A 12351-nucleotide genomic window follows, 5' to 3' on the forward strand; every position below is an offset into this window, starting at 1 on the left:
GTGGGTTTGTTTTGTTTTGTTTTACATATATCAAACACTAGCCTTAGGAAAAAAAACAACCCCCCAGAAGGAAACAATAACATAAGGACAGCATTCAGGCCCTGAGTTCAAGACTGATGACTGACAAATAGAGACAGAGACAAAGACAGAGACAGAGACAAAGACAGAGAGAGAGAGAAATACATAGGTAGATAGATAGGAGCTTGCTGTGTAATATGCTCTCTACAAAGTGTTCTCCCTATATTTCCGTAAAGAGAGGTAACAGACTACCATGCAACAGAACCATCAGAGAAATAATAGAAAGCCATGATAATCATTCTGGCTATTTCTTCTGTTTTTATCCATTAACCTTGACTCTGTCTGAAATAGCTAAGGATGCAAAGAATTACCATAGAAATGAGAAATTGGGAAAATGAGATAAAGTCTGTAAGGATGTTTATGAATGTCACACACACACGTATGTAATTGAGCATGAAAAATCATTGTCTAGCCTTTGCCTATTTCTGTGTTTTCCTGGAGACTAGCTAGAGATTAGTTTGGCACATCTTTGTTTTACTTCATAGAACCAAGACAGATGCTGAGTGGCTTATAGCCTGGGTCTATCTGATGGACCTGTGCAATGCACACTAATTGTTAAATGTTTTTCAATCTTATCCCACAATAGCAATATATGTAAAAAAAGATACTAAGGAACAAGGAAATAAATGTATCTTACCTTAGAGTTTAAAATTCTTTTCTCCTTTCTCTCCTACATCCATGTATTTATTTTTTTACATACATTCATTTTATTTGTAGGAATCTAATTTTTACAGAGCTCTAGTTTATATTGGCTTTTTAGATCTTTATGTGTTTATTTGTATTGCTAAGCATATATAAATTGACTCATATATATATATATACATACATAATATGTAATGCATATAAACCAGTTATTTTACCTTTATAGGTAAAATGTAAACTTTCCCAAATGTTTTTAAACAAATTTTAAACAAAATATGTTAAGTTCATATTTATATTCTTAAATATAACTGAAAGATCGGAACATATTTTCCTAAGTCCACACCTGTTTTCCCCAACTTAATTTTACTTAACGCATGGAAATATTGACCAAGCATTGCATCAAAACATGTAATATTCTCACCTTAAATCAAGCTTTCCCCTAGCAGAGGAAAGACCAGCTAATGAACTTAGTATCATGAAAATTCAATGTACTTTAGAAAGGGGACAGAAATAGATGTGCTGAGTATATGCAGGCCTGAAAGATAAGAGGGGGAAAGTGTTGAAATCTAGGGTGTATTCCCAGATCTACCGCTCACAGGAGACAGTCATGCCCTTAGTTTCCTTCTCAAACAAGCAAAGAAAGCCTGGTTTACAATACAGTCATATCCAAGATTCCTTGTTCTTATCTGGTGGGAGTCCAATTGCCACTCTCTGGCTTGCTTTTCTCCAATCTCAACATTCACACAGGCCATACAACTTCCAATACTACTTACTCACTGGGCAAGACAAATGCTGTCCTGTTTGTCCAGTTTTCTTCCAAACACCAACACAGATAGAAGTGGCATTCAGCCAGGTGCCTTCACTTTTTGAGGCTCACAGAGACCACGTGTGAGCCTTCACCTGTGAGACCACTCAAGCTTGTAGTCGCAAAACAATGCATCTGCTCACGGTCCCAGGATTAAGACCATAACTAGAATGGGAAAGAGAAAACTAGAATATTTGGGAGAATGTTCACTGCTGTGTGATATGGCCAACTATGGTCAATAAATATTCATCATTTTGACTCAGACTTCATCAGATCACCGTGTAGCCCTTTACAAACATAACTTGTCTGAATAAACATATTGCTGTATTTGTAGACTAATTAGCCATGAGATCAGATACAAAACCTAGACACTAGGGACATGTCTTTCAGATTGTACAACCTTCTAGCATTTAGACATACAATGAGGAAATGTATGACCTCCACTTAAACGTTATTTTATCTTATTTTTTGTGTGTGATGCTAGAGTTCTGAACTGAAGGGTTGTGCCTGCTAAATACAAATACTCTACTACTTGAGAAACATCTTCAGCCTAAGATCATTTTTAAGATCTAGAGTATACACCGAAAGGCATTGCTTTTATTTAACTTGCACTTCTAATTTCAACTGTTGTGTAGCTTTGTCACAGCCAAAATTGTCTTGTTTTTAATTCCCTAACTAGATCAGAGTCAAGGATATGGGGGCGTAAAACATGTCTGAGGAGGAAAACATCAAAATGACTTAAAGGATGTGTGATAGTTTGCTAAACTGCCACGGCTAATCTGATTTAATAGAGTCTTAATGGCTCTGGATATTTTGACGGTTTGACAAGCTTAGGAACTTGGAAGTGAGCTTCAGACCTCTAGCAGCCAATTCCATTCAGGTCCATTGGGGCCAGAGGTCTTGGATGGTCTTTTGGCTAGTCAGATAGGAAGCATCTGTTCAATGCACATCATGTAATACATTACAAAGTCAAAGACCCAAGCTCAGCCCCTGGGAACCTACACTCTTAGAGTGCTCCAAGTTAGTGAAAGGCCTAACATTGCCTCATGACCGGAGTGTGTTTTAAGCAGTAGATTTACAGACAGAGGGATTTGGAATGACAGGAGACACTGGAGATGCCTAATCTAGAACAAAGTGGACATTGGTCAGGTAGTTAGTCGAACAATATTTATTGAGCCTTTCTATTCCTTCAGATGATAGTCTAGTTGAGAAATCTAACTGCAATGTGAGGGGGAAGAGCTATATGGCAACATAGATTATTTGTAATCACACTCTGGTTAATTTTTACTGATGGTTGTAAAGACTGCTGTCCTTGTTAAGTGATTCAGTATGTGATAGGCTTGCTGGACTCTCTTGTTAGTTTCAGTACTTTGTTGATGATACTGAGTCTTCCAATGTTCACTATCTTCTTATTTCATTAATATCAGTCAACCAGTTAGGGCTCATAAGCCTATCATCTATTTGATTTAAATAAAGTTTTATTGACACATAACCCCACCCATTTGTGGGTGTTTTGTCTGTGGCTACTCTCCAGCTAAATGGGAGAGTTGAGGTAGTGGCAAAGATTACATAGTCCACAAAACCTAAATAAAGTCCGCACTACCTGTTTTTTTCGAAGACAATCTTTGCTGACTCCTGATAACGTGATAGATAAAACCTACTGGGACTATCTATCTAGAATATCTATCAGAATTCTTTTTCTTTGTGGCTACAGAGACTTAACCTAACATGCTTATGTACAGAGGTAGAGAAAGCCATTCATACAAGCACTGTTTTATGTCAGTACTGGAGTTTTGAACTCCAGACCTTGTGCTTGTTAGGCAGATGCTCTTCCACAGGAGCCATACCCAAACCCTATTGGGCTTTAGTTATTTATTAGATAGGATCGTGTGATTTTACCTGCCTATGATTCCTCTACTCACAGCCTCTGGTACAGCTGGGATCACAAACATGGACCACCATGCCCAGCCCCATGTACTTTCTAGTAGAATGCACATGTGAGTATTCCCCCAAAGGAAGGCAAAATTGGCTCCGAGGATGGCCTTTTAATCAGTTCTGCACACTGAGAACAATTAGTAAATTAGTTCAGTAATTTAGGCAATCAACACTGACCCAGACAAGAAAGCATACATGGTTCTTCTGCCATTGTATAAGACAGCCTTTTGGAAAAAGTTACCTCTGTTTTTTCATTATTAATAAAGAATGAAGAAGATGCAGAATTCTTTTAAGCCAAATTGTGGGATTCATTTTCATCTCTTAGGAGTTTCTGATAAATAGCCTATCTGATAAGTAGTCATGATAAGTAGCCTTTCTTTTCCTCTTTTCCTCTCGAGCAACAGAGAGAAATGTGTGTGTGTGTGTGTGTGTGTGTGTGTGTGTGTGTGTGTACAAATTGAGTCTTGAACTCAGAAACTAGGTGCTGTTCCTCAGCTTTTTGATTCAAGGCAGGTGCTTTATCACCTGAGCTACAAATCTATGTCCAGCTTTTGGGTGGTTAACTGGAGATAACCATTATCTTCAAATCTCAGCCTCCACAGTAGCTAGGATTACAGGTGTGAGGCACAAGCACCTGGCAAGAAGGAGATTCTTTACTTTTTGATTTATCTATTTTTATTGTAAAGGTGATGTTCAGAAGAGTTACAGTTTCATAAGTCAGATAAAGAACACATTCATTTTAGCTGGGCGCCGGTGGCTCATGCCTGTAATCTTACCTACTCAGGAGGCTGAGATCTGAGAATGGCGGTTCAAAGCCAGCCTGGGCAGGAAAGTCCATGAGACTCTTATCTCCAATAAACCACTAGAAAACCGGAAGTGGCACTGTGGCTCAAGCGGTAGAGTGCTCACCTTGAGCTGAAGAGCTGAGGGACAGCACTCAGGCCCAGAGTTCAAGCCCCATGACCAACAAAAAACAAACAAAAAGAATCCATTCATTTTGAACAACGTCACCTCTTCTGTTGCTCCCTCCCAGTTTTTTCCTCGCATCCCCATCCACAAGTTGTATAGTTCATTTTCAAGGTGAGTTCCAGGAAATGGAAACAAGAGGCATTTTTTTCTTTTGTTGCTGTTTTTGTTTTCTTTTCCTTTTGTCTTGTTTGTTCATTTCTTTGTCTTTGGGAGGGTGAGGGGAACACAGAAATGGTGGGACCAGGGTGAACAAATAAGGAAATTCTTTGTGGACAGTTGTTGCTTCAAACTCAGGGTGAACTGACCCTCTGTGTGGTGGGAAAACATAGAAGGGAACAGTTCACCAGACTTCGTCCATCCCCTTTACCCTGAAAGAAAACAGGACTGATTTAGAATGGCAGAATGGTAAACGCAAACAAGGGAATTCATGTAACAAACTAGCTTCTTTGCAGATAGTTTTTGATGAATGAAAAGCAAGTCAAGAAAGGCAACATGGGAACTTCCTTTCAAACAACTTTTGCAAGTTGTGTTTTTCAGTAGGACAAATCACTCTGTGGAAGTTGGTAACTGTTCCTTCTGAGATTTATTTTAGCAAGCACAGGCTCAGCTAAGGTCATCATTGGTGAAATCTTGGGGCACACAATTCTGCAAAGTGCCCTCCTTCTGTCAACACAGGGCTTTGCAAATTGTGCTTAAATCAGCATGGTATGTGGCTGATTTCTCTTTCCTGTTCTGTAAATTGCTGGTTATTTTGCTAAATTTTAGGTTCTGACAGCCATCAATGAAAACCTTGATAATTGCCCAGGTTTGGGAAGTGTGATAATCGTTGATACAGGTCGGGTACACTGTCCAGGTTTCTGATGGGCTTTTTCCCTGGTAGGAATCTCAGGCCCTCCTAGTGATTATACCAGCGTTCATTTGAGTCCATTGGAGCATCTGACTTTTTGCTTTTAGTTAGGGAAGAGATCCTGAAGATGTTCTTCAGATCAGCAGCATCGGTATCATCATCTGAAGCTTTTTAGGAATGCAGATTCTCGGGCTCTATCTCTACTTATTTGATCAGAAATGGAAATGCTCCGGATGGCTGAAATGAAGAGCCCTGGGCAGCTTCAGAATTTCTAGGAATTTTTAGCCAACCCTATCTCATGAAATCAACTCCCTTAGCTATTCAGTAAACAACTGATCATTCCCCACATATGCTATATTTCTGTGCCACGGACCAAATATATATCAATATATGAAGACAAAGATCAGGTCTGTCATGTTCATAGTATACCCTCTCATGAGGGGGCACATTTGCGGTAGCTAAAGACTTCTACTCTTCTGTCTTCCCCCACCCACACCACATGTCTGTTCATCTTGTTCATATCTTGTTCATATCGTCTTTTTTCATATTCTGGGCACACAGCTTGAAGGATCCAGGAAACCATTGGAAAGGTTTCTATTCCACAGAGGGTAAAAATGTATAACAGAAGAGAGGCCATGTATGTAAATAGCCATAAACATGATGGAAAACAGCAATGATAGTTGAGGGGGCGCTCAAGTTTGTAAAATGTTTTATGCCAGTAGTTATTCACTGAACATATAGACAGCCGGGAGACTGCAATAGAAGATAAGAAGTATAAAAAAGACAGGCACATCACTCAGAGTTACGTGTTTTATCATCTAGATAGAAGACAAATGCGAAACGCGCAGGCAAATGAGAGAATTGTAAATCGTGATCAGTAACGTGAAAAATAATGGGGAGTAATACGGAAGACCCGTCTTAGATAGAGTGATTAGACAATATTGCTCCGAGATGGCATTGTTTGAGCTGAGACACAAAGCCAGAGACCAGAGTCCTGGATATGAAAGGCAGAAGGAACATACAGTAAAGCATACCTCCACATAGACTTGCATATGGATTTGTAGCTAGAAGCAGAAGCAAGCAAATCTCCATCAACCAGGATCATCCATTGGATTGTGCTGTCAAGGAAGGTATGCTGATATCCTAAACCCCAGGGCCTCAGGATGTGGCCTTCTTTAGCAGCAAGGTCACTGTAGATGTGGTTCATAGAGATGAGGTCATCTTAGAACAGGAAAGCCCTTAATTTAATACGGTCGGGCGTCATTTGGAAGAGACCTTGACAGCAAAGGCAAAGACGGCTGAATGACAGCAACCACGAGAACCAGGGACGAAGCAAAGAAGGATTGTACCCAGAGACTTAGAGCATGACTCCATCCGCAACTCCATTTGTGGCTTTTAGACTGTAGAACTGTAAGAGCGTAAGTCTCTTCTCCTTTTAGCCAGTCTGTAATAATTCTGTTATAGCACTCCTAGGAAACTGATACAACCCACAAACAGATAAGCAAAATGTGGTATGTCCATATAGCAGAGTGCTATTCTTCAAGAAAAAATAAAGATCAAATTATATATGCTAAACTGTGGATGGGTGTTGAAAACACGCCAAGGAAGGGAATCCAGACACAAAAGCCCAGTTCATATATGTGAAATGTACAAAATAGACAAATAAGGACAGCTATCAGATGGGACATTACCCAGTGCTGGGACCAGAAACAGGAAGCAGCTATGAACGTGCATAAAAGATCTTCTTGGGGTGATAAAATGTTCTAAAACTGGGTTGTGATGATGGTTGTACAATGCCAGAAGCTTGCTGTGAATTATTTTGTTGTGCCCTTAACATTGGTAACTCGAGAAAACTTCTTTAAGAAATAAAGCAGAAGAGGTTTCAATGTGTTGTGGTCATTTAAAGTCCAGGGTGAGCTAGAGAATGGGGCAGATAGAGGAGCAGGGAAGACCCTAGGAGAATGTACTTCCAGGCTGGACCTTTTCAGCTGAGATTTTAGGATGACAAGATAGCCATTCAAGAATCTGACGCTAACTGTGTCTTGTCAGGAATATTTAGTAGCTCTAAAGAAGGTTGGAGGCTTATAAATATGTTAGAAAAAATAGCAAGGAAGAAAAACCACTTGAGTCCTTATCTTGGGGTTCATTTCACCTAACATCAACTTATCTGACCTTTTCTGCTTGACTCAGATATATACTAGTTATTGCAAATAAGGGAAACCATGGGACCTATGTTCCTTTGGGCCTGGCTAACTTCATTTAATACAATTTTTTCCAAGTCTTTCCATTTCCTAACAAATGGGGCAATGTCATTCTTTCTGATGGAGGCATAGAATTCCATTGTGTATTTATACCACATTTTCTTGATCCATTCATCTACTGAGGAGTATCTGAGTTGGTTCCATATGTTAGGTATGGTAAATAATGCTGCAATAAACATAGTGGTGATGGTGCTTTAGTATGGTCTTGTTTGTGATCATTTGGGTAAATGCCCAAAAGTGGGGTTGCTGGGTCATAGGGGAGCTCTATGTGGAGTCTTTAGAGGAACCTCTATACTGCTTTCCAATGATTATTTTATTGCTTTGTATGTCCCTCCCCCACGGTATAACCTGTTTTCACTGTATTTGATGTTGGTATAATTTGGGGAGGGGAAGGGAAAAAACAAATGGGTTAAATAGGGATACAGGTGGACCCATTGCAACAATGAGATGTACAGGATGCTGCGTTGAAAACCAGACTTTACAACTTTACGGAGGGGGAAGTATAATCGTGGAGATGGGAAGGTAGGTTTGGGAGGGGAAAAACAAAGGAGGAGGCAACAATGCTTGATAAGAAATACACTCATTACCTTGCTCATGTAATTGTAACCCCTCTGTACTGTATTTTCACAATTAAAAAAAAAACTTAATAATACATAAAAGAAGGTTGTAGGCAATGGTATTTGTTCACCGGTATAGCTTCAAAGTTGGATGGAAGACACACAATTGCCAAGTCATGTTTACAGGAGCAGGCTGGGCCTGAACCTGATAGCTATTCAGGCCTTGCTGTGCCTCGTATTTTTAACCTCATCTCCTCTCCCTCCAGCGCCTGATATACTGCCAGGCACACTCTCTTGATTTCCTGGGAAGGCAAAGGCCTCTTTCTCTCAAGGCAATTCTTTTTTTTTTTTTTTAATTAACACTGCTGTGCAGACTACGCAGCCACATACAGGAACAACGAGGTGTGAACTCGCTCGCTGCACTCAGTCATGCTCCTGATATTTATGGAGTGATGATTCAAGCGCCCAGCCTGTTTGTTAGCAAGTTCAGCAGCTGTGTGTGAAGGATGTTGTTAGAAGCTCCCACACTATTAACAGCCCAGCTTTGTGCAAACGCTCACAGGGAGGCAAAGACAAACCTAGGAACAGCCCGAGTCACTCACTACAGATGTTGGCCCAAAGCAAGAGGAACGGTGAACTTGTCAAGCCCGGATTTTGTGCATTTTAGTTTAGTTTCATTTCACCGTGTAATTCAATGCAACGGTGAGAGGCCGTGGGAAAAAATTAAAATAAAGAGTCCGGGCCTTTGCTTTAATCCTGAACACCAGCCAATTCACTGTGGAACTAAAAGCAAACTGCTTCTTTGAGATGACAGCTTCTCATAAAATGTAGAGATAGATTCAAATTTTGATTGTTTTTTTTTCCTCTTGAGGCATAAGCAAATCAGAAGAGGTTGCTAGCTTAGAAAAGTATGCTTCCATGAATTCCACAATTAAAAATACTGAAGAGAGTAATCTAAGGAGTTAGAGGTGTGGCTCAGTTGGTAGAACACTAACCAATGAGCAAAAGCGTCAGGTACCAAGTTCAAGACCTGGTCTCAGACCAAAAAAATAAAAATTACCTAAAGTTCCTTCTAAATCTAATACTTCCTGTCCCTTCTAGGGAAGGAAAAAAAATAACAACTACAAAAAAAGATAAAAAACTATGTTGACTTTTGCACATCAACAATAAACCTCATAGCAAACCTACCTACACTGCAAAGAATCTAACACATAGGGTTGATGTTTGTTTCACAGCTGGAGTAGATGCTCTCGGTGCCTGTCCGTCTCAGAAACAGCAGATAGAGCTGGCAAAATGAGTGAACTCATTTCTATCTGTTACTGCATCTGTACCCATCGCTCCTTGTTTTTAACCTTTTCTTCTGGACCCTTTAGTGTCTTTCTCCTCTACCTGTGGAAAACATAAAAGAGAGATGAAATAGAGAACCTGTCATTATGCAGCAAAGTAAATAATTCCAAACTTCACTTGGTCTGGATGAATCAGAAATAATGTTACATAGCCAGAAACTGAATAAGAATAAATGTATTAAGACAATTAGAACTTCTGTAGACAAGATGGAGAATGGATTGGTATGAAGTAGTATTTAGTTTTAATGCCCAGACTGAGTTTGTCAGGTTCTTACTTGGATCATAATCATACTATGATACCGGAAATTGGTAGAGACTGGTTCAGATTGACCTTGGAAGTGAACGTGAAAATGGTGACCTTGGACTGACCTCCCAAAGCAGGCGTGTATCTTTTTTAAGTGCTTTGCATATTTTAATTGTGTGCCGTATGTTTGCAAAAGGATGATTTTTGTGCTGACTAGGGATTTGTCACTCTAAATTTTGTTTGTCTCCCATGGCTACCTTAAAAACATATTTTTGAGAAGCCTGGCGAATTTAATCCTAGGCAGATGGCATACCACTGTGATACGGATTTTTTCCTCATGCAGGCACTGGGAGAAGAGCCACAATTTCCTGGCTGTTGGAGAGATGGCTAGCTTTCTCTGAGGGAATTAATGATGCTCGTAATGATGCGTAGAAGGATCCTACAGGAACAGAAAGCACGCACATCTTGAAGGAAATCTCTCTGAGACTTGCATCTTTTGTTTCTTCACAGGGGTGATGGGTGAATATGAACCCAAAATAGAGGTACAGTTTCCAGAAACGGTCCCTACAGCCAAAGGAGCCACAGTCAAGCTGGAATGCTTTGCTCTAGGAAAGTAAGTTCTGGTTTCTTGTCCTCCCGTCTCCCTTCGGTTGAGGCAGGTAGAGAATTTTCCTCGTGCTGTTCACAGCCCTGGGTGCTGAGGTGACAGAAATCAAGCAGGGGCTTTCTCTTTGCAATTCTGCACATGCTTCTTTGCTTCTGCCCTCTGAGCATGGAGAAGAGACAGACAATGGTGCCAAGATTGGGCTACTGCCATCGACATGGCCACAAATGGAAAGAGAATGGGCAATTCTGAAGAAAGTATTTTGTTCTATTGCTCTGACCTGTCATGCGCATGCCGTCTAAACCAGAGTGACAGGGAAACAATGACCTTCATTTAAGGTACAGGCAAGCTGAGTATGGGGGAAATAGGGACTTGTATTCTGGCCCTAGCTCACAGAAGCTACATCGTATTATTTTTTTCTTGAATTTCTTTTTAAATTGTCAGTTTTCTTCTTCCCTTCTTTGGAGTTCCTTCTGACTGACTACAAATAGTTAAGATCTGCTATTCTCTAAGAGGGTCTCTGTTTTACAGAGTGGTCTGAAAATTAGTCACACTTTTATTATTTAGTCTGGATTGTCCTTAAAAGAGCTACTTGGGAACCAATTAAAATTTCCATAGAGTATCTGCCAGAAGCTATAAAGAAATGAAATGCAAATCAGTGTGGATTTCTATGTGCCAGTAACCAACAGAAAGGCTTTGGCAAAAATAATATCATCCAGAGTGAGACTTTTTAGATCTTTGAAAGATTTTTTTTAATTTGTTATTGTGATTATTGTTGTTAATAGTAGTAGTAGTAGTATTCTTTTTGCAAGTCTTGGGGCTTGAACTCAAGACCTAGGCACTGTCCCTGGGCTTTTTGGGTGGGCTCAAGGCTAGTGCTCTACACCTTTGAGCACTTTCCAGCATTTTTATAGTTAATTGAAGATTAACTATCAAAGAGTCTTAAGGATTTTCCTGCCCAGGCTGGCTTTGAACCGTGATCCTCACATCTCAGCCTCCTGAGTAGCTAGGATTGTTGGCATGAGCCATCAGATGCCAGGCTCTTCTATGGAGTTTAAGTAAACCATATCAATCTGTACTCACAATACCTCTATCTGACATCAATTGCTAACTCCCTCTTTTCCCTGTGCCTAAATGTTGACTGAGGCAGCAGCATTAACTCTTGCTGAGGGCTTTTAAAAGATGTCGATTTATGAAGTAATTTTGTGTTTTGCACAAAATGTAGAATATGTTCCATTTTTATACATTTCATTTTTATTGCTAGTAAAAAGATGGTATTTTTTTCATATGTTTTCAAGTCAGCTACATTAGTCATCTTTATATTGGTACAAAACAATGCAGTGGAGGTTTTTGGTTGTTTCTTTTTTTAACTTGCCATAGTAAATAACTTGTGACAAGCTGGGCACAATGGCTCACACTGAGGTATGAGAGGCTGAGGTTTGGAGGATCACAGTTTGAGGCAAACAGTTCACAAGATCTCATATCAACCATTTAAAAGTCTGGGTGCAATAATGCACATTTGTCATCCCAGATATGCATGAAGCATAAAGACAAGGATTATAGTCCAGGCCAGCTAAAGCAAAAAATGAGATCAAAATGTAATAGAAATATGAAAGTCTAGAAAGTCTAGAAGCATAAGGGGTAGAGACCTGCCTACCAAGTGTCAGGCCCAGAGTTCAAGTCCCACTACCACCAAAAATGTATGATCTAGCTGCAGGACTGAATGCTGTACACACATGTTGTTAAACCAATATGGAAAACATTTTTTTAAAATCTATGATTTATTGCTGGGAACAAAACAGGTTAATGATGTGATTATGTTTTATATTTGAAAGTGTGTGTGTGTGTGTGTATGTGTGTGTGTGTGTGTGTGTGTGTGTGTGTGTGTGTGTGTGTGTATGGTGTGTGAAATCAACCGGAGAAAGGAAGAAGCAGATCACTGGCAACTGGATACTGGATATGGATATTCTAGGCATATATCTTGTAAAAAAAAAAAAAAAAAAAAACCTGCAAGCTGACACCTTGACAGATCTTCTGTGGAGAAAGTAAAATCCCTGAATTAA

At 39.8% G+C, this 12351-nt stretch overlaps 1 protein-coding gene across 1 annotated transcript in view; it reads left to right on the plus strand.

Moving 5' to 3' along the window:
* LOC122108041 (contactin-4) overlaps positions 1 to 12351 on the plus strand; it is a 397297-nt gene that overhangs the window by 250586 nt on the left and 134360 nt on the right. The window contains exon 6 of the mRNA XM_042680009.1: positions 10195 to 10297. Within this exon, the coding sequence (XP_042535943.1) occupies positions 10195 to 10297 (103 nt within the window). The remainder of the gene's footprint in view (positions 1 to 10194; positions 10298 to 12351) is intronic.

This window comes from Dipodomys spectabilis, unplaced genomic scaffold, assembly GCF_019054845.1.
Source record: "Dipodomys spectabilis isolate Male_0828 unplaced genomic scaffold, ASM1905484v1 ptg000054l, whole genome shotgun sequence".
In the NCBI taxonomy this organism is placed as follows: domain Eukaryota; kingdom Metazoa; phylum Chordata; class Mammalia; order Rodentia; family Heteromyidae; genus Dipodomys; species Dipodomys spectabilis.